Raw genomic sequence first — 24,359 nt, forward strand, 5'->3', positions numbered from 1 at the left:
CCGTGTGCGCAGGGGCGTTACGTAAGGACGCCTGGTCATGTAAGGTCTTGTTGGAGAAGCTGCTGACTTGCTTGCAGGTGAAAGGCTTGAAGGAGTTGGAGGGTCAGACTTGGGGAAAATGAGGGCACGCAGCCCCAAACCAGCACCTCGGCACACAGATGGGTGGAAGTACCAGGTACAGAGAGGAGAGATGGTGCCCAGCTGTCCTGCATCCCATGGAGGATGCAGATACCGCACAGAGAAGAGCAGGTGGTGGTGTGCCTACAGAGCAGTGCCTACCTGCCCATGTATCACCTGTGTGTTAGGTTGCTATTTGTGTAACTCCAGACTATCAGACACCTCCCCTAAGGGTGGGAGGAGATGGCATTCTTGCTAAGCAGTTTCCCATCTCACCTGTGGGTGAGGCTTCCTATGAGGAACACTGTGCTCTGGTGACCAGGAAACACATGGCAGCAATCTGGGGTTTGAGAGTGATGTGGAAAGTGTCAGTAGCACCTTCTAAGATGAAGTCTGTCAGACTAAAACCTGCCCTGCTCCAGTACCCACATCTGCCAGGCTTGGCAATGCTGCCTGTGCCCTGCCAGCATGATGAGGCTCAGTGCACGCTGGAAACCTTTCCTGTGCTCCCATGGCTCTTCATTCAAGAGGCAGACAGAGAGATACCTCAGCTTTGGAGCTGATGATAGGAGTGCTCTGCTGGCAGTTGTCACTCCTTGAGTATTTTGGGGTAGACCTTGTGGACTGGTGTAAGAAAATAAATGCATCAGTAAGGAGGTGTGAGGAAAAGTCCCAATATCCGAGCAGAGGTTTTGCCAATAAGGGTGGGAACGGCTGCAGCTCCATAGATGCCTCATTCCTCATGCTCCTCCTGCGCTGAGGCCAGTTGTGATGGGTCACGCTGTGCTTCACACCACCCCTGAGCCCTGAACCGAGGTTTCCACTCAGTACATCCAAGTTTCTGACACCGAAAGCCTTGGGTGGAAACTTGCTTGTGTCTGGATGGTTTGCAGCAGGCAAAAGCTCTTAAAAGAAGAACAGCTAATTGCGTATTCGTAATGGCACATACAGTACTTGAGAGAAGCCCTTAATTTCTCCTGTGGTGGATCTGGAAATTCACCTCTGGCCATGCTCAGCAACAGCCATCCCCGGTCTCTGAAGAGAGTGGAGCAAGAGGAGCTTTTTGGCCCTTTTCCTCTGAGAAAGAACCACTAATTCCTCCAGCGTGAGCATGTTATTATTTTTTAACAAAAGAGCGTGATACAGCTCTATCTACCAGTTGGAAGCAACGTGATTTCTGTCATGAATACTAATACACGTTTGACAGTCTCCTATAAATCCAACACGTTCTGAAGAGCGTTAACAGGAGTTGTGGGAACCATACTTAAATCCCTCCCCTACTTTTTTTTTTTCAATTAAAAGAAAAGGAAGCTAGTGAGAGTCTCTATTTGTATCCAAAACAAATATGGCTTGGGTCACGGCAAGACTTCTGCACGTCGTGCTAGACCTGGGTCTACAGCACATTCATTGATTTTTGTCTCTATGAATCACCCTAAAGCTGTAGGCAACAAAAGCTGAAGCTATGTAGATGTGATTTCTAGTTCATTTGTTGTTCATTAGAAAGATTTTCTCTCTCTTATTTGCGGCACCCCTGCTGCTGCATGTTCATTAGGAGAATGGAATGTATTCCAAATATTTCCTAGCTCTGGCAGGGCAGATGGTGGAAAGTAATTTTCCAAACTCTTCTGGAAAATTGGGGGGGGGGATGGGGGTGGGAAATAAAGTCCAAATACCCCTCATTTCATCCCCCTTCCCTGCACACCAGAAGACTTTGGTATTTGGGAGCGCAGACATGCCGTACGCTCCGTCTCTCTGGTTGTACAGTGCTGTGTGTCGGAGTGGTGGGAAGTGTGTATGAATGGGAATGTATCACGTTACATGTGGGATGTTAGCAAGGCTGGGATTTTTTCACAGGAAACGGCATTTGCAAAGAGCACACAGCAACATGCAGTACCCTAGAAGATGTGTGTGAAGGAGTGAGCAAGATTCATTTCCCTAAAACTTCTGGGCAGCCCAATTCCTAAGGGAATCCCAGGGAGGGAGGACAGAGCCTGGGCCAGTTTCTCCATCCAGCCCTGCGCCGGGATGTGAGCAGGACTGGCAGCTCCTCAGACACCCCGTGCCTGTGCCCTGCCCTTCACCTGCACGGGCAGAAGGATGTCCAAGCGCTCAGACAATGGTGGAGGAAGCAGCTCTGGCTGCGTTTCCCTTCTGCTCCCTGGGGAGTCGGGCGAGTGTACAAGCCAGGGCCAGATTTAGCTCTTGGACCCACATGAAACATTCCCGTGCCGACTGCTCCCTTCCTTCGTGCTCAGCCGCTCGTCACGGGAGTGGAAGTGCCGCACGCACAAGGGGAACAGAAGAGCCGAGCCAGTGTGTGGCAGGCAGAGCCGGGAGCACAATGCGGAGCAGACAAAGAGCGGGGCTGTGTGTGCTGCCTCCCCGGTGCCATTCACTTCTCGCGCCTGGAGCCGGTTTCCTCTTTTCACGAGCCTCTTGACCTGCAGATCCCTCTCCTCAGCAGACAGACCCCAAAGCCCCGCAGCCGGATCCTTATGCCTCTTGAGATCAAACCAGCAAAACACTTTGGACACAGAGCCTCAACTGTTTGCCTCGAGGCTTTAAGCTCCTTGGCGCTGGCACCCGGGGTTCCCATTTGTTTTCCAGCTCCTGAGGACAGCAGTGGTGCTCTCTAAGTCAATACAAACAAGCCCAGAGAGGCTCGAGGCAGCGTGGCAGAGCTTACCCAAGTGCCCTGGCACCATGCAGCGCTCTAGCCCATGGAGTGTGTCTCCAGCAATGATTTGGGCTGTCAGCTCAGCACCCCCAAAACCTCACACACAGAAACCTGACAGAACAAGGAACTTCCCTGAAAGAAGGGCACCTGTTGTCCTCTCCGTGCCACTGGGACACTCAGCTTTGGGAGGGGGGGGGGTGTGAGAGATTTTGAAGCCTCTCCCTTTCCCCAGGCACTCTCATGTTGCAGAGCATGTGGGTGCTGGCAGAGGTGTCGGGCCTCTCCCTTGGTTCGCTCCCAAAACTGGGTGCAGATACAAGAACAAGCAGTTCATGGGAGATGTCAGCGAAGGCCCCGGGAAGGGGTGCACCCGCCACACATTGGGCAGGACACCCCTCCAAGCCTGCACTCAGCTTTCAGGCAACTCGATCCCGTGGTGTCCGACCTTTCTGCAGGCTGAGTTAAGCGTTAGTACAGTAGCACTAGTGGCTGTGCTGAAGCAGCACTGTGAAACGGATGCCTTCTGTAGCCGACATGACCTTAAAGCCCATCGCTCAGTCACCCAGCGGAAAACACCGGGGGCAATGCTTCCGAGCGGCCGGAGCGCCGGCCGTGTGGCTGCCCCATGGGAGCTGGCATTTCCTCTTGGCTTCCAGGCCTGCTCCACCGCACCACGTCAGCGAGATGCTGAGATTCCTCTAAGCTCCATCGAATACCTGCACTCACAGCCTGTCGACGCGTTCAACTCCTCTCCACGAGCTTTGGCCAGTAGCCCTCAGAGATGAGCAGTGCCTATAATTGATTCATCAAGACTCCCGTTAATTTGTTTTGCAATATATTTGATTCCCAATTATGCTCTAGAGTCAAACTCCCTTCAGGTAATTTACAGTGTAGCCCACGTATGTGTAAAAAATGTATCGCCATCGTGTTTTTAATTAAAACGCGTACGATAATACCGAAAGGAGAGAGAGGGAGGGGACCCAGATTAAGTTTTTAATTGTTTTAATAGTGAGATTTGGTTCAGTGAGAACGGGGCATATTGGTTTCCTTGGAAACATTGGCGATGTATTAGCTGTATAAAAATCTAGCATAAAAGCTTTGCTAAAGTGAAGCCTTTAGGTTTTAACCGGCATTATAACTCTTTTCACTTGGAAAATCAGATTCACATGTGGCCCCCGGAGCCCTGAAAAGGTGTCTGTTGTGCTTTCTCTTAAGACTTAGAATTAATAATTCCACAGATTATCAGAATCATTCGAAATCTAAATCTGCAGTAGCAACAACAACGAAAAAAACCCCTTCGACAATTCGCTATCCCTGATTCATAGGATTTAATTAGATGTGCCTGTAGGTTCTCTTTGTGCCAGGCAGTGCTAGGTTCAGGCGAGACTCCACGTGATCTGAGAAAGAAGCACAAACATTTGGCTTTTTAAACGTTCTAGTAAACCCAGAGATTATCAGGAGTGGAGTACCGGGTGATGCTGAGTGTATACCCCACGTTTGGGTACTTTATTGCAGACAGCACCGAGACCTGGAGGTATAACGTGCAGAAGCACTCCCAGCTCCAAGGCGAGGGAATGGCTGTAGGTCCTGCTAACGAGCTGGCCTCACACGAAGTCTTCGATGCCTCTGTTTTTCCTGGCGTACGTCTCAGGAAACAGAGAACCCCCAGAGAGCCTCATCCTCAGAGCCAGCACGTGGGTTTGGGGCTACAACACCCCAAGGCACCCAAGGAGGTCAAAGGAACAGTTTAAGGTTGTTCTCATCTTAAGTTTAATCGTGTTCTTTTCGTTCTCTTTGACAACCAGTTTTGTCTCTTTTGTGTTAGAAAATAAAGCTGAGGGAGGCTGCAGCTCTCTGCAGCCAAGTGGGACTGAAACGACCAATTTTACTATCTGTGACTCACCTCCCAGCCCAAACTGTGATGACATAGAGCATCTGGGGATCAAATGCCGCAGAAACTCTCTCCCAAACAAAAGGTGGGGGGATAGACTGCAGATAGAGCACCAGATGTAGGCTTTCGGACTGGCAGGGAAGCGAACGGGCAGCTTGGTTTTAGCATGTAAGAGTAATCACTCAGTTGAAATCATTTCAGCAGCTGAGTAAATAGACCTACGGAAAAGGCATTTACGGGAGCATTTGTGTTCCAGGATCCTCCCTCTTTCCTAGTCCTCCTGTTTTGTTTGTTTTTCTGTCTCTCTGGTGTGGAAGCTTCCCAGTTAACAGGTTTATTAGGTAGCGCTGGCGATGTCAAATGTGCAGCCAGGCAATCCGCACGGCCCCTGGGCCGAGCACATGGAGTGCAAGTTCAACAGCCCGTCCAGGAACAATGGGCCTCTCTGCAGCAGCAGGGCTGTTCAGCTGTGCGCTTGGCTCCACGCCACGCCGAGCCCCGACCGCTCCAGCACAAGCTCGGCCCGTACCACGAGTATCCCGCAGACTTTTCCTTCCGCTCCCTGCTCCCTCCCGCCAGCAGCGCCCAGCTCACTGCCCGGCCGTGTCCCAGCGAGCAGCTCGGGCCTGTCCCAGGCTATGTCCCTAACCAGAGCCCTCCAGGGTGTCACGGAGGGGAACTCTGAGGGCCCCAAGGGACATGGAGCTCGAGGGCACTCCACCACAGCCCGGGCCGCACATCCTGCCAAAGGCACGGGCAGGCGGTGCCTGCGGCTGGGCACGGCCAGGGGGCACAGCCGCAGCTCGGGACGGGTGATGCCGGCGTCCGGGGCCCACCGCGTACCGCGATTGCGGGAGCCTGCGCAGGAAGCGCCGCGGGGCAGAAGCCCGCACCCGGCGCTGACCTTGCGGCCGGCTCCGCAGCACAGCTGCCACACGCCCCGCAGCTCCCGGCGGCCGTGGCAGCCACATCCCCACACCAGGGCCCGGCGCTCTCTCCGCGGGTCGGGCCCTTTAAAACGGCGACGCGGGAAGGCGCGAGCTGCTGCCTTCGTCACGGCACCGGGTCACCGCGCGGTCACGGCCCCGCCCCACGTGGAGCCGGAGCCCGCACGGCCGCGCGCGCCCCGCCTCCCCACCCTAATTGGTTGTCTTGCGACCGGCGGCCGGGAGCCCCTCTTTCTATTGGCTGAGTGAGCGCGTCATTTAGATTGAGGGGCGGGGCACCGCCGGCCCGCGACACCGGGCGCCGTCTGGGGCCGCCCCTGCCGCGTCTGGAGGCGCTTAAAGGGGCGCGCGGCGGGGGCCGCGCGGGTGCTGGGCGCGCTCCCCCCCTTGTCGCGGGGCCGCACCGGCAGCGCGTGCGTGTGCCCTGGGCGCATCGGGGCGGCCCTGGGAGCGGGGGAGCTTCATGTCCCGGCCGCCGGCAGCGGCAGGCCCAGGGCGGGTGCGAGGGCGTGGGGCAGCCTCGGGCGGCTCGGCCCGGTGCCTGGCAGCCGCCCTCCGCGTTGTGTGTGTCCGTACCCCCCCCCCCCCCCCCCAACCCCGGTCGGCGGGTGAGGCGGGGGGAGCAGGGTGAGGTCTCCCGGTGCGCCCGGCACCGGGTGGCGATGGAGGGCGGGGGCGCGGCGGGGGCTCGGGCCCCTCGGCTCGAGCGTTCCCCAGGCAGGGCTGGGCCGAGCTGCCCCAGAGGAGCCCGGGAGCTCGGGTGGGGAGCGGCAGAAACGCGTCACGCCCTGGCTGTGTTTGGCGGGTGGGTGCGTGTCCCTGCGGGTGCGTGTCCGGTTGTGTCTGTGGGGTGTGCGGGCCTCGGCTGAGGACACACCCCTCCACAAAGGAGCCCTGCAGCAGAGCTGGCTACTCTCGGGTGAGCCCTGAACCCTCATGTCGGGGAGTTTGGGGTCCCTTCCACTTGCTTTCCAGTGCCCTGTGCCTCTCTCCAAACCCCTCTTGTCCCACCGAGAGAATTCAGGGATTGTTTTCACTTTGGGCACTTAAAACTCCTTCCTCAGTGCCACTGTGTTTAAATTTTGGTGCCATCCTGGCTTTCCCAGCACTAGAAATGGTTTCAGCTGGGGAGCTGGGCTTTTGGAAGGGGACCATCTTTTGTCACTGAAGCAACCTGTGTCCTGTCGGTGCCTCTGATAAAATGTGAAGGGAGAGGGACTCTTTCTGGTGACCTCAGCCGGTGTTGCGTCAGGCCCGGAGTGAGACAGAATGGCTTGGGATGACGTTCGGGTGCCTTCGGTAAACATTTTTATTGCAGACAAATACTCATTGACTTTTCAGCCCTCTCAGTTGGGAACGAAACCCAAATGGGCCCCAGCCCAACCCTGGGCAGCGATGGAAAAGCCCCTCAGGAGGCAGCTGGGAATGGCCCAGGTTGGTGCCAGCAGCTCCTGCACCAGTACTATCATCTCATGTCAGCCTGATGTCACGGTGGGGGATGTGAGTCATCAACACTCGGCAAATGGGGTGAAGCCTCAGGTGGAAAATGCTTCTGTTCCAAACAAGGATGAGGGCTCCTGTACCCATCACGGTGCTGCTCTCCATCCCAGCAGTGATGGTGCTCTCATTGCCGGGGAGAAAACTCAAATTTCTGTTACCAAACAGTTAAAAACCAACAAATAACACCCCAAAGTTAAATTGCCAGGTTAGGCACCCAAAAGCAGAGCCCATGCCTGGAACTGTTAGAAATTAGGCTTGCTTGAAAATAAATATAGAATTATTCACCATGGTAACTATTGCCCTATTGCGTTAGTGCGTATCGATTTAGCGTTAATCCAAAGACTAATGCTGTGAAATATTTGGTCTCTTTAATGGACAGCTGTTTAGCTAACGAAGCTTTGGGGAGTTGGGGGGGTTTTTTGGTTGGTTTTCCCTTTGAGCACCACAACCGCTTCTGGAAGAAACTGATGGGACTCTTGGGGTTACTCGTTTCTCACCCGGGTTTCTCCTTCCAGCTAGGTTTTACGAGCTTGCCCCCGGTGCTACACTACTATGATGATGGTGATGTGGGGTGGCTCAGATCTCCACTGCTGCAGCGATGCGGTGAGGAATAAAAGGAGAGATTTAAACGTGACCACAGAGGCAACACCCAACTTCTGGTCTGGCAACGACTGAAAGTATCATCCCGAAGCAGCCTGATGAGTCCATGTCAGTCCATTTGTCCAGGGCCCCCTGGCACTGCAGAACCTCCGTACACCTCAGCACATGTAGGTACATACCCATTTATATATCTGTTTGTTATGCTCGTGGGCCAGCAGCAGGAAGCTGAAATTCACAGGGTTGTGGTTTCCGGGGTGGAAGGTAGATGAGGTCGTGTTAGTGCAAGGACCACTGTGAAGCACTTCAGTTACCTGATGTACTTTGAATTTTTACAGGCCCATCTGGGATGACTTTAATTATTTGTTCTGAAATCATGGTGGAAAAATGCTAATTGTTCTTAAAGCCACATGAGTCGTTCCGATGAAGTTGGGAGGTGGGAAATGGTGCCTTTTGAAACCAGCATCGACTTGCAACCAGTTATTTTTCTTTTTTTTTTCTTTTTTTTTTCCTTCTTTTTTTTAAAGGAAGGTCAGGAAGGTGTGTGAACTTGCAGCAGCCTACATCTGAAACTGGGTCCTTTATCTGCCAGAGCTTTGCAAACTTGTAAAAACTTCCCCTAGAACAAGCTGTCTGATTCACTGGGAGGGTGGACACCTTCCCCGCCCCGAGCCCCATCTGGCTCTGCCACAGCTCCGCTGCAGCCTGGGCACCGGGTGCTCCCAGCCTGGGCTCGCTCAGTGTCAGTGCTGCTGAAGGGCTGGGAGATGCCTCCACTAAGGCTTCTTCTGCTGCAGCCCATCCCCAGCACATCCTGCCCGCAGACAGGCCTCCAGCCGTGCCCTTCTGATACCGATAAAGTAGAAATTTCCTATTTACAGGGGCAGAAAAGTGTTTGGGTTGGTGCTTAGACACTTCCACGTGCTGCCCCGTCTCGTGTGCCCGGGCTCACGGGTGACACTGGTGTGTGAAAGGCAAAACCATGTCACAGCGGGGAGGACTCTGTAACCTGCCAGCTGAGGACTTGACCCGCCCCAGAAGAGCAGCACCTTACCTAAAGCTGTGTTTACTTCCTTACAGCTGCTCAAGGATGTTCCACATCCGTCTTAAAAATACAAAGATTCAGAACCAAGCCCTGACTTGTGGCCACAGCCACACAGCTGATGACCCCGGTGGGCTGGGCTGCAGTGGCAGGGCTGGTGCTGGCAGGCTGCTGCTGTCTCATGCAACACAAGGTGTGCAGTGCTCACCTTGGCTCCGCCTCAGCTGTGTGTCTGTAGTGTAGAGGTAGTTGTATGCTGGTGAGCTTGGCTCTGCTGACCCCCCCGCCCCTGTCTGGGCAGTCGAGCAAGGTCTGTCAGAACAGGGTCTCTAGCACTTGGCTGCCACAGATTTTGAAAGGAATATCTGTGTTTCCAGGTAAATAATACTGGAAGTGATGGATGAACCTGCATTTGCCCTATGAGTTGGGGCTGCGTGTGCACCTGGCCTTAACTTTGGAGCCAGCCTTTCCAGGGCTTGCGGCCCCAGCACATGTAACATCGCATCACACTTTCACTAAGCTTTTCCAGAAACTTGCCTGGCACAAAAGAAACCCGAGACTCCAGGACCAGTCAGAAGGCAGGTTTGAAATTCCCCTCCTCTGCAGCACTCATGAGGATACTGAGGCTGGGACCAAAAATAGGGAAATAGGATTGGAAATGCTTCGTCTCCAGCAGTAGTGTTGATTATTTTCACATACTTGTCTATCCTACCTGGTGCAGCCCCCCAGCCCCCCCGCCTTTGGGGGTCGGTGCCCATCTGATAATCCCGTCTGCCCGGCACTGGGAAGCACAGACTTCTCAAAGCTCGTTTCTGTCCGAGCCGCAAGATCCTCTTCCGTGTTTCCTTTGGATTAGTGATTGTTGGGAGTCACCATCTGTCAAGTGGCAAAGAGTAAAAGATTAAACAACCTGGCGGCGCGCGTTCCGTCCCGCTGGGCTGCACGGGGCCGCCGGAGCGCAGCCCAGGCTGGTATTTCACCCTGGAAGTTGTCATGTGGAAATCAATCCCTTTTTTTTTGGGGGGGGGGGGGGAATAAAGGTTAAACCTTCCCAGCTCCTGACCTGTCTCAACACCATCGGTCTCACGCAATTTCTGCAGCTGTGTCCAAGATGGGGTGGAAGCCTGTCCCCTTCCGGGTGCAAGCTTCCTGCAGCATCCCTGGGGAGCATGGGCCTGGCTGGGGGCTCCTCGCAGCCCTCCAAATCCTAAATCATGGTGATCAAGAATTATGGGAAACTAGGCTTTCCTGGAAGATGACCGGAGCTGCCTCTTATCTCCCAGTAACAGGATTCACCAAATACTGCAGCAGCTCTCTCGCTCCGCTGTAGTTAAGCTTGTTTCAGCATTTTCATTCCAAACCTCTGTTTCCACAGATTTATTTCCCAGGAAAAAACAAATTGGAAATGAATCTGGCTCGACTGAACCTCAGCACCCCGAACGCACGGGGAGAGGTGATGGGTTTTCATTTCACCTGAATGACAGGCAAATGGGGTTACTCCGTTCCAAAGCAGGGGGCTTGAAATGGAAATGGGAATTTCATTGTCTGAACCAGTCTCTGAGCTGTGTGGGGACAAGCGGCACCTTGGTGGCAGCATCCCAGCAAACGGCAGGACTCGCGCCCGCTTCAGCCGTGGCTGGATTGGTGCAGATGGGCTTTTCCCCCCCACGTTTCTCTTCCAGTCTTTCCGGTTCGGTCCGTGCCGCGCCGCGTTCGGGAACTGCGAAGTGAGTCAAAGCTCTGCAGGGCTGGGGGCTGCGCTGAGGCCCAAAGGGATCTCAGGGGTCTCAGGCCGCTGCGGCCTGGGCGGCACTGCGGGACTGAGCGTGGCTTTGCTGCGGGATGGGTGAAGCCAGATGCTCTGCCGGGGACGGCTCCCAAAACCACCGCCGGCTCCTGCGGCCGCTGGCGGGGCCTGGGTCGGTGGGCACAGCGAGCCCACGCCGCGGCAGCACCCGCCTCGCCCGGGGAGCCGTCGGAAACAACTGGGCTTCGGGTGCCGTCGGGCTGGGGAGGCCCCGTCCCGTCCCGGGGAGCCCCAGAGGAGCCCCGCCGGCGCGGGGGGGGGGGGGGCGCCGCCGGCTTCACGTTCCCCAGCCTGGCGCGGCTGCGGGGCAGCGCCACGGGCCGCCCGGGGGGTCCCTGCGGGAGGAGGGGGTCCCGGTGAGGGGGTTTGTTCCCGGGCGGGGGGGCGTCCCGGGGCACGGGAACGCGCGCGCGAGGCCCGGCGCAAGCGCGCGGGGTCCCCCAGCTCGCGCGAGGCGGCGCGGATCCGGCGCGGGACGGCCGGCGGCGCGCGCCCCGAGCCCCCGCCCGGCGGCGGCGCGAGGAAAGGGCAGTCCCCGTCTGGCGCTGACGTCACGAAGCCCGCCCGCGGCTGGCGGCGGCGGCGCGCGGCCGCGTCCCCGTGGCCGTGAATGAGCGCGGGGGGGGGGGGGGGGGGGCGTGGGGGGACGGGCGGAGTTGGGGTGGGGGGGGGCGGGAGCGGAGCGGGGAGCGGGCGGGCCGCGCTCCCACCGCGCTCCCACCGCGCCCCACCGCGCCGCGCCGCGCCGCCGCGCCCCACAAAAGTGCGGGGTTGCCGCGGCCGGGCCCAGCCCAGCCGCTTCCCGGGCCGGAGGGGGCGCGGAGCAGCCTCCGAGCCGCGCCGAGCCGAGCCGCGCCGCGCCGCCGCGGGGGGCACCGAGCCGCCGCGGGGGGCACCGAGCCGCTGCGGGGGGCGCTGCGCCGCGCCGGGTTTTTATTTCCAATTTTTGATCGCAGCTGCATTTCCCTCCCCCCGCCCCCCCGCGCCGAGGAGGAGCCCCGGCTTTATGTGGTGCTGCCCGGAGAGCGCTCGGCGGCTGCGAAGTTCTTTGTGTCGCCGTCCCCGGCTTTTTTTTTTTTTCTTTTTTTTTTTCCCCTTTTTTTTCTTTTTTTTTAAATGTATAACTTCATGGGGCTGAACAGCACGGCCGCAGCTCTCCAGCCCAATGTGTCCTGCACATGCAACTGCAAAAGGTCTTTGTTCCAGAGCATGGAGATCAGTAAGTACTTGTCCTACTGCTGCTGCCGCGGGGCCGGCCCCGGGTTCCCCCGGGTGTGAGTGCGAACGGCTGCGAGCCCGGCGCTGGGCACGGCGGCTCCGGCGCTGCGCCGCGCCACGGGCGGGGAAGTTTCCGCGGGGGCTCCCGGCGGCTCCGGGACCCTTCGCGGCGCTTCCTCCGAGTGGGGCTTGGGGTTTTTCTGTACGTGTTTTCCCTCCCTGCAAGCGCTGCTTTCCGCGCCGCGTCTGTCGGGGTGCCCAGGGTGAGCGTGACACGGCGTGACAGTGACACCGGGCAAGGGGGGCGACGGGACGGGCCGGCCGCGGGCGCAGCTTCCCCGGGCTCTCGCGTTCTCCTCTCTCCCACCCCTTCCCGGGCCCTCTCGGCAGCGGAGTGTGAAACCCCAGCCCTTCCCCGTCTCGGCTCCGTCGCTCCCCGCATCTCGCCCCCTTCCCCCGCGGCGCAATCCCGGCGATGCTCCGGCTGGTGCAGCCGCCCGCCGCGCCTTTCCCTCCGCCGGGGGCGGGCGGGTGGGGGGAGAGGAACGGGGGGTTGTGATGTTGGGGGACGCCGGCCCCCGAGCCTCCTCACGGGGGTCTTCGTTACCCCCCGGTGCGGATCACCTTCCTCTTGGTACTGCCAGGGCGGGGGGAGCGCTGCGGTCTGGAGCTTGTATTTGGGAACCTGTTCCCCCCCCCCTTCCCTGCACCCCCGGGCGCTTTTTGTCACGAAGGGCCGTTTCCCTCTTCTTATTAGTATTTTCCCAGCCTGGCAGAGTAACAGTGAGTGCAGAGGCTGCCCGAAATACCCACTACTTCGCTGTTTGCTCTGCCCCTCTTGGAAATGAAGCGCAGGGAGGCGAGAGGGAGGAAGGATATTCTTGCTGGGGAAAGAGGAATGGCTTGGTTTCCCTGGCAATCTGAAGCAGTTGGCATTTAATGTGCAGGGAAGGCTTTTCGAGGCGTCCCAGGCTGGGTGTGGGGTGTCAGGATGCTACCCTGCTTTAACACTTTGCTCCGTGCCGTGAGATCTGAACCCTGACGCGGACAGACACGAAATGGTCCGAAATGAAAACTTGGGGAAAAGAGTCTGGATTTTGCATCTCTCGCTGGCACTGAGACGGGGCGGGCTGGCGGCCGGTTGGTGTGGGGAAAGTCAGCTGAGCTCTGCCTGTTCTGCTAGCACAGGATTTGCCCCGGTACCTCCAGCCAGGTTGCAGAGCAGTATTTTAGAGCCAGCATCTGTCTCTTGGTATTTTGGATGGCTTTTGTCCAGTGTCATCTGCCTCCGCCGTCTGCAGCTTGGTCCTTGTTTAATTCAGGTGTCTGATTCCTGGAGAAGATCCGTAGGCATTTGTATGCCGGGTACTGAGATGTGTTCATGCTGAATTTTAGCATAAACCATACCCTTTGTACTGTATGCACATTTAATCTTGATTTAATCTCATTCGTGTTCAGACAAAACTAAGCTGGATTTGCCTGATTTTATTAACACTACCGGGACTGAATAGACCATTATTCTTTGCTGACTTTAACAGGCCGGGCTAGATGTGCATACCAATAGCCGTGTATAAATAATGAAGATACAGTTCTTTTTTGTGTCAGCCTGTTAGCGAACGTAAACTGTGTCCCACAGAATTACAGGGATGAGAGACTTGGCTTTGTGTCTGATCAAGGCTCATGGTTATGATAAAAGTTGTGAATTAAAATGTGTAATGTCTTTTGAAGAAAAAAGCTTCTCTTCCAGTCTAACTCTTGGCACGAGGTTTCATTGGAACAACTCAGGCTTTTAATTTAATTCCTTGACTTTCCAGAAATAGCATATTTTGTAATTTTTGCCCCCATTTTTTTCAGCAGACGAACGGCTTTGTCAGAGGCGGGTGCTTGGTTATAGATGGGGAGGGTTGCATGAGAGGCTGGGGATGGGCAAGTACACTGGAGGACACCTTGCCTGAATTTGGATGGGTGTCGCGGGTGCCTGATGCCACACAGCTCCCGCGGTCCTTCCCCGACGTGTCCCCTGCCAACCCCATGTCTGTCTCTATGTCAGCCACCCAGCTCTGGGCTCCTGACACTCAGGCGCCGAGTTCCCATTAGCTCCCGGGAGCCTCAGGCCGAGCTCCCTTCTTGCTGCCCTCCCCTATGTCGCTTTCAGGTAGGCATCCCCATGGCCAGCGTTCCGTGTTTATTGTGGTGATGGCAGCCAGCTCCCTGTACTGCCGGAGGGCTGTGGGTGCAGTGCAGGGGCTGTGACCTGACCTCCACCCGGCTTCAGTGGGCAGGATGGAGCTTAGCCTCCCTGAGACAAAATCAAGGTACAGCATTTGCCCCCCACCTCCGCTAGCTTGATTTTATCTTTCTTAGGCGACTCGGAGGGAGCCCCAGAGCAGCTGCTGCTGGATGCTATTCCATTTTCTAGCCAAAAGTTAACATGCAGAAATGCTCTGGGCGAGTGGCACCACTGCACAGTCCTTCAATCCCCCCCACTCAGCGAGGTTACCCGTGCAGCCCATCCCCAGAACCCTTTCTTCACAGGCTTTATTCCGCACGGCAGGCTGCGGCGCTGCGGTGGAGGAAGCAGCTGGTTTCTGTGTGTGGCGCTCCCAGATTAGGATTATAAAAGGGCTTTTGGGGGGGCGGGGGCGCGGAGTCTCGCCCGCGGCTGCCGGGGCCGGAGTGCCAATACGCCGGGCGGCGTTAAGCAGCCAGACGTCTGCGGCAGTGGTCTCTAATCGCCTCGACTGGGTGGAAGAGGTCAGGGGTGATCGCCGTGGCGGAAGAGTCTGTAAATAACTAATTATTTGGCGCAGGGAGCGGAGCACGCCTGCCTCCCCGCCGGCATCCCCGCTCGCAGCTCAGCTCCTGCTGCCGGCTGGGTCGGTGCAAACCGCCATTGCCTGCATGCTCAGTCCAGCCCCACGGCCCTGATGATGGGGATGCCTCATGCCTGTGCCCATCCTTGCGAGGACCAGAGTGCCAAGGCTGGGGATCCTTCTTCCACCGGGCACCCCATGTTCCTGTGGGAAGGCGACTTTGGGGGCGAGGGGCAGGCGTCTGCACCTGGCTGGCTCTCAGCAGAGGTTTTGCTCGTGCGGCAACATGAGCTGAAGCATTCGGGGTTTAGGAGGTGTTGTTACGTCTCCCCAGGAGATGAGGCTGTTCCCCTTGGCTGGCAGCAGCGCTCTGACGTGGTGTCAGTGCCAACCATGAGAGCGGGTTTCTGCCCGAGCGAGGACTTCGAGGTTCTCACATCCTGTGGTTCACTAACAAACCAAACGCAGGTGGCTCAGCCGGCGGTCACGTCTCCTTTCCGCCCCAGACAGCTCATTTGGCAAATACGCTTCTTTCCGGATACTGTCAGCAGCAGTTACGGCTTCTCCCGGGGCAGTGTGGGTGACAGCTGTGGGCTTTGTTGTCCCCTGCGTTTTCCTGCAGGAGGTAGGACATGGAGGGCTGCCGGAGCTGCTGCCAGAGTTGTAACAAGCCGGAGAGTCTTTGCACAGGGCCTGTCTGCTTTGAGCCATCTCAGTTTGAGTTCAGCTGAGCGGGGGAGATCCCTGCGCCTGGCTCCGGCCGTGTGTCCGTGACAAGTACAGCTTTGTGCCCGGGTCGGCATCCCCTGGTATGGCCCAGGCGGAGCAGAGCACGTGTGGCTCTTGGTTGCAGTGGCCCTAGGACTTGTCTGCCTGTGTCCCCAGGGACCCTGGCAGTCTGGGACCCAGCTCTGCAGGTCCCACCTCTTGTACGGAGGGCAGCAGGGAAGGTCTGAATTCCCTGAGCCTGGAGAGCACAGGGGCCTTAAAATCACAGCTTGTTTTGTGCCCTCAGGCGGTGAGTTTAATCTTGACGGTTTATAATCAGTGCTGAATTGCGGGATGAAAAGATGCAGAGGAGGAAATGGGAGGAAAACAGCTAAACTTTGGAGTTTTCCCCCTGGTGAACACCTGGATTGCATTGTGCTGCAGGACCGGCCGGGCACACACAGCCCCAGCAATGATCCAAAGTAACCACAGCTCATGCAGAGCGGAGGCACGACATAGGATCAGGGTGTGTTCAGAGGAGGGTGTTTTGGCACAGTGGGGCCTGTTGGCCTTGCACCGTGAAGGGATCCACCCCAAATAAACCTTTGGGTGCCCTTGTCTCATTTCATAGTCAGCTTTCAGATCCTGGTTGCGAGAGGAATGGCACTGAAGAGTGTGGGAAACAGTGACCATGTTCCTTCCCTTAGAGCCAGGAATTCCCAGGGCAGGGGCTGGGATCACCTCCACGCTATCAGGCTATTGGATTAGCCCAACTACCGCTGTGCGTGTTGCAGATGGAGAGAAGAGTGTCCTCAAAAGTGCGTCCTTACCTGTTTTTATTTGCTGCTGCTCTCTGAATGCACTTAATGTTTTTAGATTTCCTGGGCTGAGAGTTGGTGGCTGGACGAACCCAGATTTAGAATGAATTTGTAGACCTAAATTATAAACGGAGAGACATGAGGAGACCTTTCCAAGGGAAGTACTAAAACACATGGTGTCACTAATAGACGGCAATTATAACCCAGCTTCTTTCCTGAGTAGCTCACGGTGCAGTCAGGGCAGCCGGTCCTGTTTCAGGGTACAGTGGCCGTCAGGACATGGTAACCCAAATTAGCTAAGAAAGATCATTTATTTGCAATGTTTTTTCATGTAAAAAGCTGACTGTCATTTGCTTCTGGACAGGAGTCCCGCGTGGGGTGTGCAGTTTGGTGTGTCGGGTCCCTGGAGTTGTCCTGTACGCGGTGCTGCGGCTCTGGGTGTGTTTCGTCTGAGTGAAGCCTGGCTGCAGAGCTGGTGAGGAGAGAGAGGTGCCAGCGCCCTGTTGCTGCACCCCAAGTATGTCCCCCGGTGTCCATGGAGCAGGGGATGGATCATGCAGTGTTCTTCCTGCCTGCGTGGCTAAAGTGCCGGGCGATTAGGGTATCCTTATTTCGGCAGTTGGGCAGTCCCAGATGAGGAAACAGGTCAGAGACTTGCTCTGTCTGCAAGCAGCGTGGCCTGGTCTGGCCCAGGGAGGAACTGGGAGGATTTTGGCACAAGGCTCCTGTCTGCAGAGCAGGATCTGGCCCATCACCTCCACCTTTCAGAGCTGGTTCTATCTGGTGCTGCTTCCCCTTAAAGGCAGGAGTGGTCTTGGAGCGATGCAGGATGCAGCCTGAGCTGGGAGCCCTTCAGTACTCGTAGGACACGGCCCTATGCCTGTACCTCTCTGAGAGCCCATGGGTTTTCCGTGCTTGAAGAAGTACCGGGATGCGATGTGTGTGTCTACAGAAGGAAAGCAGGGGGGTTTGGTGGTACGAGACAGGAGTCTGCAGTGAAGCAGTTAATGAAATGGTAACTGGAGAGAGGAACTGCGGGGTTTGGGATGGGTTTTTTTTTTAATTGTTTGGGTTTCTTTTTTTTAAGGCAGATAAATTTCAGCTGTAGAAGTTTATCATCCGAATCAGAGGATTTGGGGAGCTATTGAGAGTAAAGAGAGCTTTGATGATTTGGCAAGGAGTACAGCTTCTAAGGCAGCACTTTGATCTGCATTTTAAATGCTTCTTTGTAATGACAGTTTCACAATTTCTTCTCTCATTTTAAGTCAGTTTTGCAGAGGTATGTTTTGAGAGAAAATAGTAACAGCACACATTATTCTTGTTGGCTTTGGAGCCAGCTAGAACTTGTAGTTCATCCCAGATCTTTTGGCTACTATGGTAAATTTGTGATTACACCAAAAAGGAAATTAGTTGAGATGTTAAATATTATCAGAGCTTTGCAAACCTTTTGAAATATTTCCAGCGTGAAACCTAAACTTGCATTAGCATTTTCGCTGTGGTATGTTGCACAGTTTATCTAAGTATCCACCTAATATTGCAGGTTCCTTATTGAGCTTTTTTTCCTTTTCCTCTGAAGGACACACGTTCCTGTGTTTGAAAGGATTGCACATGCATCCTGTCAGTCTCGTGTTTGCACCTGAAGACCTTGGTTCTGATGACTCAAGGCTTCTAAAGACACCCTGGTGCTGCTGTAGCGGTGCTACCGGGAACCTTTTCCTTCCCCTTCTGCCTACCGCACAGCCTCAGATAAACTCTCCTTGGAGGGAGGAGGTTGTTGTCGCCTGCGTATTCTTACACAAGAGACCTTGTTGCGTTAATTGGTGCAGTATGGGTAGAGTAGGAGAGAGGGTAGGAATCAGGAATGGTTTTCATTTAAGTCTCATATGACATCTTTCCTTCTTGTAGCCGGTTCGGGGTAGGGTTTATACCTCTCTTGGAGAATCCACAGCCCTAAGGGTGAGGGACTCCTAAGCAAATTTTCCCAAAGGGATTTAGAGCTCTGTGGTGCTGGTTTGGGGCCTCTCCTGAGCTGTCACTCTGAGCTGTCCCAGGCTGGAAGCTCGCTGCTTGTGGACTAAGTTCAGCTGGTGCGTAGAAGAGGGCACACCTTTCATTTGCAACCTAAATAAACCCATAAAGTTGCGTCTTCACCTCCGTGTAAAGGGCAGCATCACTGGAAGGCCTTAGTCAAACAGTAGACGTTTGTGTGTATACATTTGACTTACATCTTTTCCCAGACGGTCAGTGACTCGGCTCAGTTATCCGTGTTACCCTGCAGCTCTCCGGTGCAGGATGCTGTGTCGGGGCGTGTGGGGCTGCCTGGCCCTGACACTTGCAGATTCAGCTGTCGCGCTTGGAGATGCTGCATCCAAGGCACTGCTGCATGTTGCGGGCTCAGGTTGGCACCAGGTACCCCCATCACCCTTAGATTTTTTTTTTTGACTCACTGCTTTTCGTCCCTGCACACAGCAGGGTCACAGTGCTAAGGCTGTAACTGATGCAGTATCCCCTTTTTAATTCCAAGTAGGCAAGCTTCCAGTTTCTGATTGATCCAAGACCAGGCTTACGCTCTGCACGGGAGAGGGTGCGTTTCTGTGCATGTGTGGGGTGTGTTCGTGCTGTCGGAGATGCTGGTGTTACGTGAAGATCCCTTGCAGATCTTCTGGAACTTGCCTCACAAGTTGTCAGTGTTGGTGGATGTCCCCCGTGCTCCCAGATGCGTCACATATTGGTGTTCAGTGTGTTCAGTCTCGCACGTATCTTTAATAAAATGCCTCAGACCAGCTAGTTTCCTGCTTGTAATTAAGATTGTGCATTTAGAGCAGCAAGTGCTTTTGTGCCTGGCAGTTCTCTAGTCCGCTGGTGAGAGCTGCTCGTGCCACAGCGCCGAGGCCGGTGCCGGTTTGCTGGCACGAGGTGTCTGCACTTCAGCAGGTGCAACAGGATTTCCCACCTAGGGGATCTCAGCCCAAGCCCCCCAGCAAAGCAGAATTTAGCCTTGAAGTGTGAAAGCTGATTAACCCCCAGACTCAGAGCGTACTGAGAATGAAAAGAGGTTCTTGCACAAAAGTCAGCACGACTTTTCAAGAACACACGCAGGACGCGGCGTGGGGATTTTTGTGTTTTCCATTTCTTCATTCTGTCCGATACGTGAAGTAGCTGGTTTGTTACTCTAACCCCCTACAAACGATTGTCAGTAATAATTCTGTAAAACTATGAATCAACTCTGCATGACTTTGTGCAAATAGACTGAGTAATTTCTTTGTTCTTTTCTTCTTACTTAGTAATTGGAGTCTGTAAAAGCCCAAAGGTTTGGTCTTGTGGAAAGCATGATTCATTTATTGGTGTCTGTGCCGACTAGTTATCTTTCAGTAATTCCAGAGTGCTGCTACAAGCCAAGAGTGATTCATACATGGCTAAGTGCACAAACAAATGGGGTCATGGCCATCTGCAGAAACTTTTCTAATCTATTTATGGTATCGGAGAAAGAAGTGGGTGTATTAAGGATGATGGAATAGGTGTCAATTACATTAGTGAATATAACCGGTTAAGTAACAGTAACCATTACTCAAACCCACATCTACTCATTGCTGAAGATCATGACAGTAGGTCCTATTTAAACGTTAACATGGGTCTGATATGGGAGATGGATTGCCTCCTGAGGAGCTCACTCCCATAACTGTGATGATAGTCTCTTCTAAATCCCTTGAGATACAGACGTTAACTTGCACTGTGCGTATCTGGAGTAGCAAAGTCCAGCTCCTTGCTGTTGCAGACCTCAGTCATTACATGCTTTGCACGTGGAATTCAGCCTAACACTTAATGAAGTTGCTGTTGATGATCAGGGGTAGGGTTTCTCATTTGTTCATCGGATGGAATGGCAGCACAACATCTTAGTACAGATGGGGAGGTGAGGGTGTGTGTTCACTGTGTCCGTTTTCCTTCCAAATGCATCTCAGTGCTTTGAAAACCTCAGGCAGAAGACCTGAGACGACCTGCATCTTAGGAGGTAGCATTCCTTTACCTCCATCCCTTTTCACATTGGTGAGAATGAATTTTCAGGTAACCAAAGCAATGCTGGCCACAGCCACCCCTGCATTGCTTTACTCAGGTTTTAGTCCTTTGCTTCGGGGGAGGCAGAGTTTGCCCCTGCCGTGCTCATGAGAGGAGGAGCCAGACCCCAGGGCTGGCACTTGGGTGCCTGAGTTGAATGTGGGATGGAGAGGGTTTGAGCTGAGCAGCAGAAAATAGCGGGGCAAGAATCCCTCCTTGGGTGTGTGGGTGAGGGCAGCTGCCTGGCTATGCCTGCTGGCTCTCCGGCCTTGCACGCTGCGGCCTGGCTTTGCACCCAAGAGAAGTGTGTCCAACAAGATCTTGCACTTGAGCATACAGCCTTGCTGTGCTCTGGAAACATCTCCCACCTCTGAGGATGGGTGAGTGTTACCCTGGAGGTGAGCCCACGGATCAGTGCCGTGAGGTTTGGAGTGGCTGCAGCCCTGTGTTCTTGGGCCCTGGGACACTCGTGCCGTCCCTGCTTGGTTGTGTTTGATTTCTAAAGGCCTCGGCTGGAGCATAGAGCTCCTGGACTCAGATCTCTGTAAATTGAATTTAGGCATCGGTGCTGGCCAAAAATCCAGAAGAATTTGGCAAGGTGTCATTGTCCCTTTCCTGATGCTTTGAGTGCTGTGCCCATGTCTGCAGCAGCCTCGTGCTCTCGCCAAGGGGATGGGGCCCGGCTGACACATGGAGTGTGCTGTGGAAGGGGGGGGGGAAGTGACCCAGACTTTTGCCCAAAGGACTGATGAGCCTCTCCTGATGTCTGAACAGCTTTCTTCTGCCCTTGCTTTATTTAAGTCAACAGATTGTGTAAGCCACATGCTAGATTTACCTGCAGGGCAAGTGGGAAGGAAGCAGTGCCATTTGGATGAATTCCCAAAAGATGTCTAACCGCTGAGCGTTAAGACTAACATTTCCAAGCCTGAGTCCCTACAACCGTCCTCCCGAATCTGCTCGCTGCCTCCTCCATCCATGTGCGACGCAGCTTCTTTGGCTGCTGTGGTCAAGTCCCAGGGGAGCTGCCTGCTACGGGCCCCTGCCCATGGGGCTGCTGCGCGCTGGGCTGTGTGCTGAGTGAGTGTGGAAATTCTCCCCCTTTGTGGTTTCTGTTTAATGCTATGATTAATACTGTTATTTCTAATTAATAACACACACCCCCCCTCAAAGCAAAGCTGTGCCCTGAGCCTCACGTTCCTTCCCTGCTGTGTTTCCCACGGTGCTGAGGATACCGGCTGACTGAAATGGGGGGATGAAACCTGTGGGTCAGTAGCTCAGATGACCCAGGGCTGGACATGTTCTTGGTGCATGCTCCAGGCTTCAAAGCAGGCTGGATTTCCTTGTGCTCTTCACAACTATCAGTTCCATGAGAGTCTTAGAGCATCAGTGTCCCTGATGCTGTCTGGGCTGCCAGGTCTTGGCAACCTGAAGGCAGCTGACTCTGCCACTTTCCTGGAGGAGCAGGTCCTGCTCTTCCTGTGGGTTTTCTTCATTGTTTTCATTGTTATTCCACCTTACAAGGGGTGGTCTCTTGGCTTCAGAGGCTCTGACCAGCACATACCTATTAGGCTGCTTTGTGCTGAGCTTTGGTAACGCCTTGGCCTGTTTGGTGCTGCCCAAAGGACACGTAAGACTGTTTATGGACCCTTGCCTCACATGGTTCAGAGCAAAATTGTCTGAAATAGCCTTGATTTCCCATATAATAAACAGGGATCCTACTTTTATTGTTACACTCCTATTACTGTGATGGGACTTCCCTTGAATGGGAAGATGCATTTCAGCGTCTCCCTCTCCAGCGTGCTCAGACACACGCACACAGGGCGTGTGACGCTTGACGATGCCTCAGCGCTGGTGTGTAACACGATGAATGTTTGAGGTTTCTCTGTGACTTATTCATAGCAATAATATACAAACTGTGCCTTTTTCTAGCAGGTGATGGCTGTCCTGCCGACTGACATGCCAGAGATGGGCTCAGGAATAAGGGGGGAGGGACAAAAGGTCTCTGATGGGGGTCCTGCTGGCTCCAAGTGAGGCACGGCACGAAGGATGGGGTTACAGTCGTGTTCTGGCTTACTGATAGCTTTTAATCCTCATCATTCTCCTGGGTTTTCTTGATAAATACTTCCCAACATCCATTGACCTGCCATCCAGGCCTGAATTGTAAGGAACGATAAATGTAATGGACAGCCTCAATTTAATAGATTCACTACGAGCTTTTTATTAGTGACCTGGGTTGGGTTGTTGGTTTTTTTTAAAAAAAAGGCAAAAGATGGCTGCATTTGTTGAACTTCAGAAAGCAGCTCTTTCAAATCCTAGGGGCATGTGTGCCTGAGTGGGCTCGGTTCGGCTGATTTGGGGATGCTGCAGGGGAAGGATCTGTCCTGCCGTGCAGCCTGAAGAGCGCTGGCTGGTCTCATGCAGGATAACACCCGCATGTGTATGTTCAGGAATCCCTCTTTTGACTTGACAGTGGGGTTTTGCTGCTCTTCAGCCCACAAGTGCACTCCAGTCGCAGCAGTTTCAGGGGTTTGGAGATGCTTTTCATGGCCCCCCTGCTTTTTTTTCCTGTTTGCTTGGGAAGGGATCACGCCATATCTTGCAGCCATGTGTCTTCCTTGGTTACGCTGCTAGAGATTTGCAGTCCCACGTTCAGTATCTATTAAATTAAGGAAAATGGCCTTTAGAAAGATACATTTCAAGTGGAAGAAATGCTTTATGTAACATAAGGGTATGCGAGGGGACCTACATACAGGCTTAAATTGGCTGTTACCAAAATAGGTATAATTGGGTTTTTGCACAATGATTTTACGGCTTCTGAGTGTAATGTCCTGATGAAATCCCACATCCAGTCTGTGTGCAGCTGAGGGGATGGGGGCTGAGGAGCCCAGGGAATGGGACTGGTTCTAGGAACAGCCCTGCCCTCGTTTGCAAAAATCGGACGTACCCATCGTTTGCTGGTGCTCTGCTTGTTCCTTTCCGTCTCACCGTGTGGCTGCCTGGTGTTGGGGCTGCGCAGGGGAAGGGGTGTCTCTTACTACGGTTGTAACTGCTCGCAGGTGAAAAATGCAGCCCCCTTGCAGCTGTGCCCTTCTCACTGCACATGCCAAGAACTGCAGCTCTTGTTTTCCAGCCTGATCAATGCAGTTAAAGTTGTTGGGTAATTTAGTAGCTGGAGGCGCTTCCGTGGGCTTGGCAGGAGAGCAGCTGCTTGGCTTTGCCCTAGGAAGACTGGAGGGTTTCCCTCTGAACCGAGGCTTCCTGGGTCCAGGCACAGGCCACGGGATGCTGTGGGGCAGTCACTGTGCTGTTCTGCGACCGGGAACCTGAGGAAGTGGGGGATGTTGTGTTTTGACCTTGCATCCTCATATTAATCCAGAAAGAGAGTCTTTCCTGTCCTGTATTTAAAGCCTTTCCATTCTTCTGCCTGGAGAGACAGAGCGTCAGCTCTGTGGGGTAAAGTGTGACCCAACCTCTTTTGGAAAGCGGGTCCCTGGGTAGCTTTTCTCCATAGAAAATGAGGCTCTCCCGAATCTCGCCGGCAGAAGCTGGAAGAATCATTTTTTAATTCAGTATATCTTCAACCAGTTAAGACTTGGAGCTGGTTTTCCTTCCAGCTTACAAAACCCTTGCAAGGATGAAAACTCTGGCTTTCCTAGGAGTGTCTTAGCCAGCAACAAGGCAGGAAAGCCCTGCACTGTGAGGCAGGGTGGCAGAAGCTGAGATGGGATCTGCTGCTGCTTTGAAACTATCACTATTTAATTGTCCAAACAGCATTTCAAAGAAAATCTCCGCTCTTCTCTATCTTCTTCCAGCTTTATAATTCCATATAATCACTTTTCTTTCTCAAAAAGAATAGGGCGTGATTTTTTTTTCTTCTTTATTTTGCAGAAGAAGGAAGGGATAAATTCCAGATGTTGCTGGGATACACTTTTTGCCTCTGTTTAATGTTTAGTGGCTGTCAGTAAATGTGCTGCAAGAGGTGGGGCTGATGGTTTTATTCCAGGGCGAATCATCTACAATAAATCCCATCTGCCGATGGGGGAACAGTGTATCTTGGGTGTGACTTGGTGCCGTTAGGAGCTGATCCTGCCTCTTCTGCCTTATGGGAAGGCTGGGGCTTGCCTGAGTGCTCCTCCGGGGTCTTTGGGGTACTTGCTGTCCCTTTCCCACC

General features: G+C 54.3%; 1 protein-coding gene across 3 annotated transcripts in view; it reads left to right on the forward strand.

The window, feature by feature from the left end:
* Nucleotides 1-11,694: 11,694 nt before the first annotated feature.
* PMEPA1 (prostate transmembrane protein, androgen induced 1) overlaps nt 11,695-24,359 on the forward strand; it is a gene marked incomplete at its 5' end in the record, with an annotated part of 44,676 nt that continues 32,011 nt past the window's right edge. For 2 of the 3 annotated variants that reach the window (XM_084271777.1, XM_084271778.1), the window contains one exon: nt 11,737-11,797. In XM_084271777.1, the coding sequence (XP_084127903.1) occupies nt 11,788-11,797 (10 nt within the window). Of the gene's footprint in view, nt 11,798-24,359 lie in introns of all 3 variants that reach the window. The other variant, XM_084271776.1, reaches the window with a different exon arrangement.

Source organism: Gallinula chloropus, assembly GCF_964237585.1.
Source record: "Gallinula chloropus genome assembly, chromosome: 16".
NCBI classification, from domain to species: Eukaryota; Metazoa; Chordata; class Aves; order Gruiformes; family Rallidae; genus Gallinula; species Gallinula chloropus.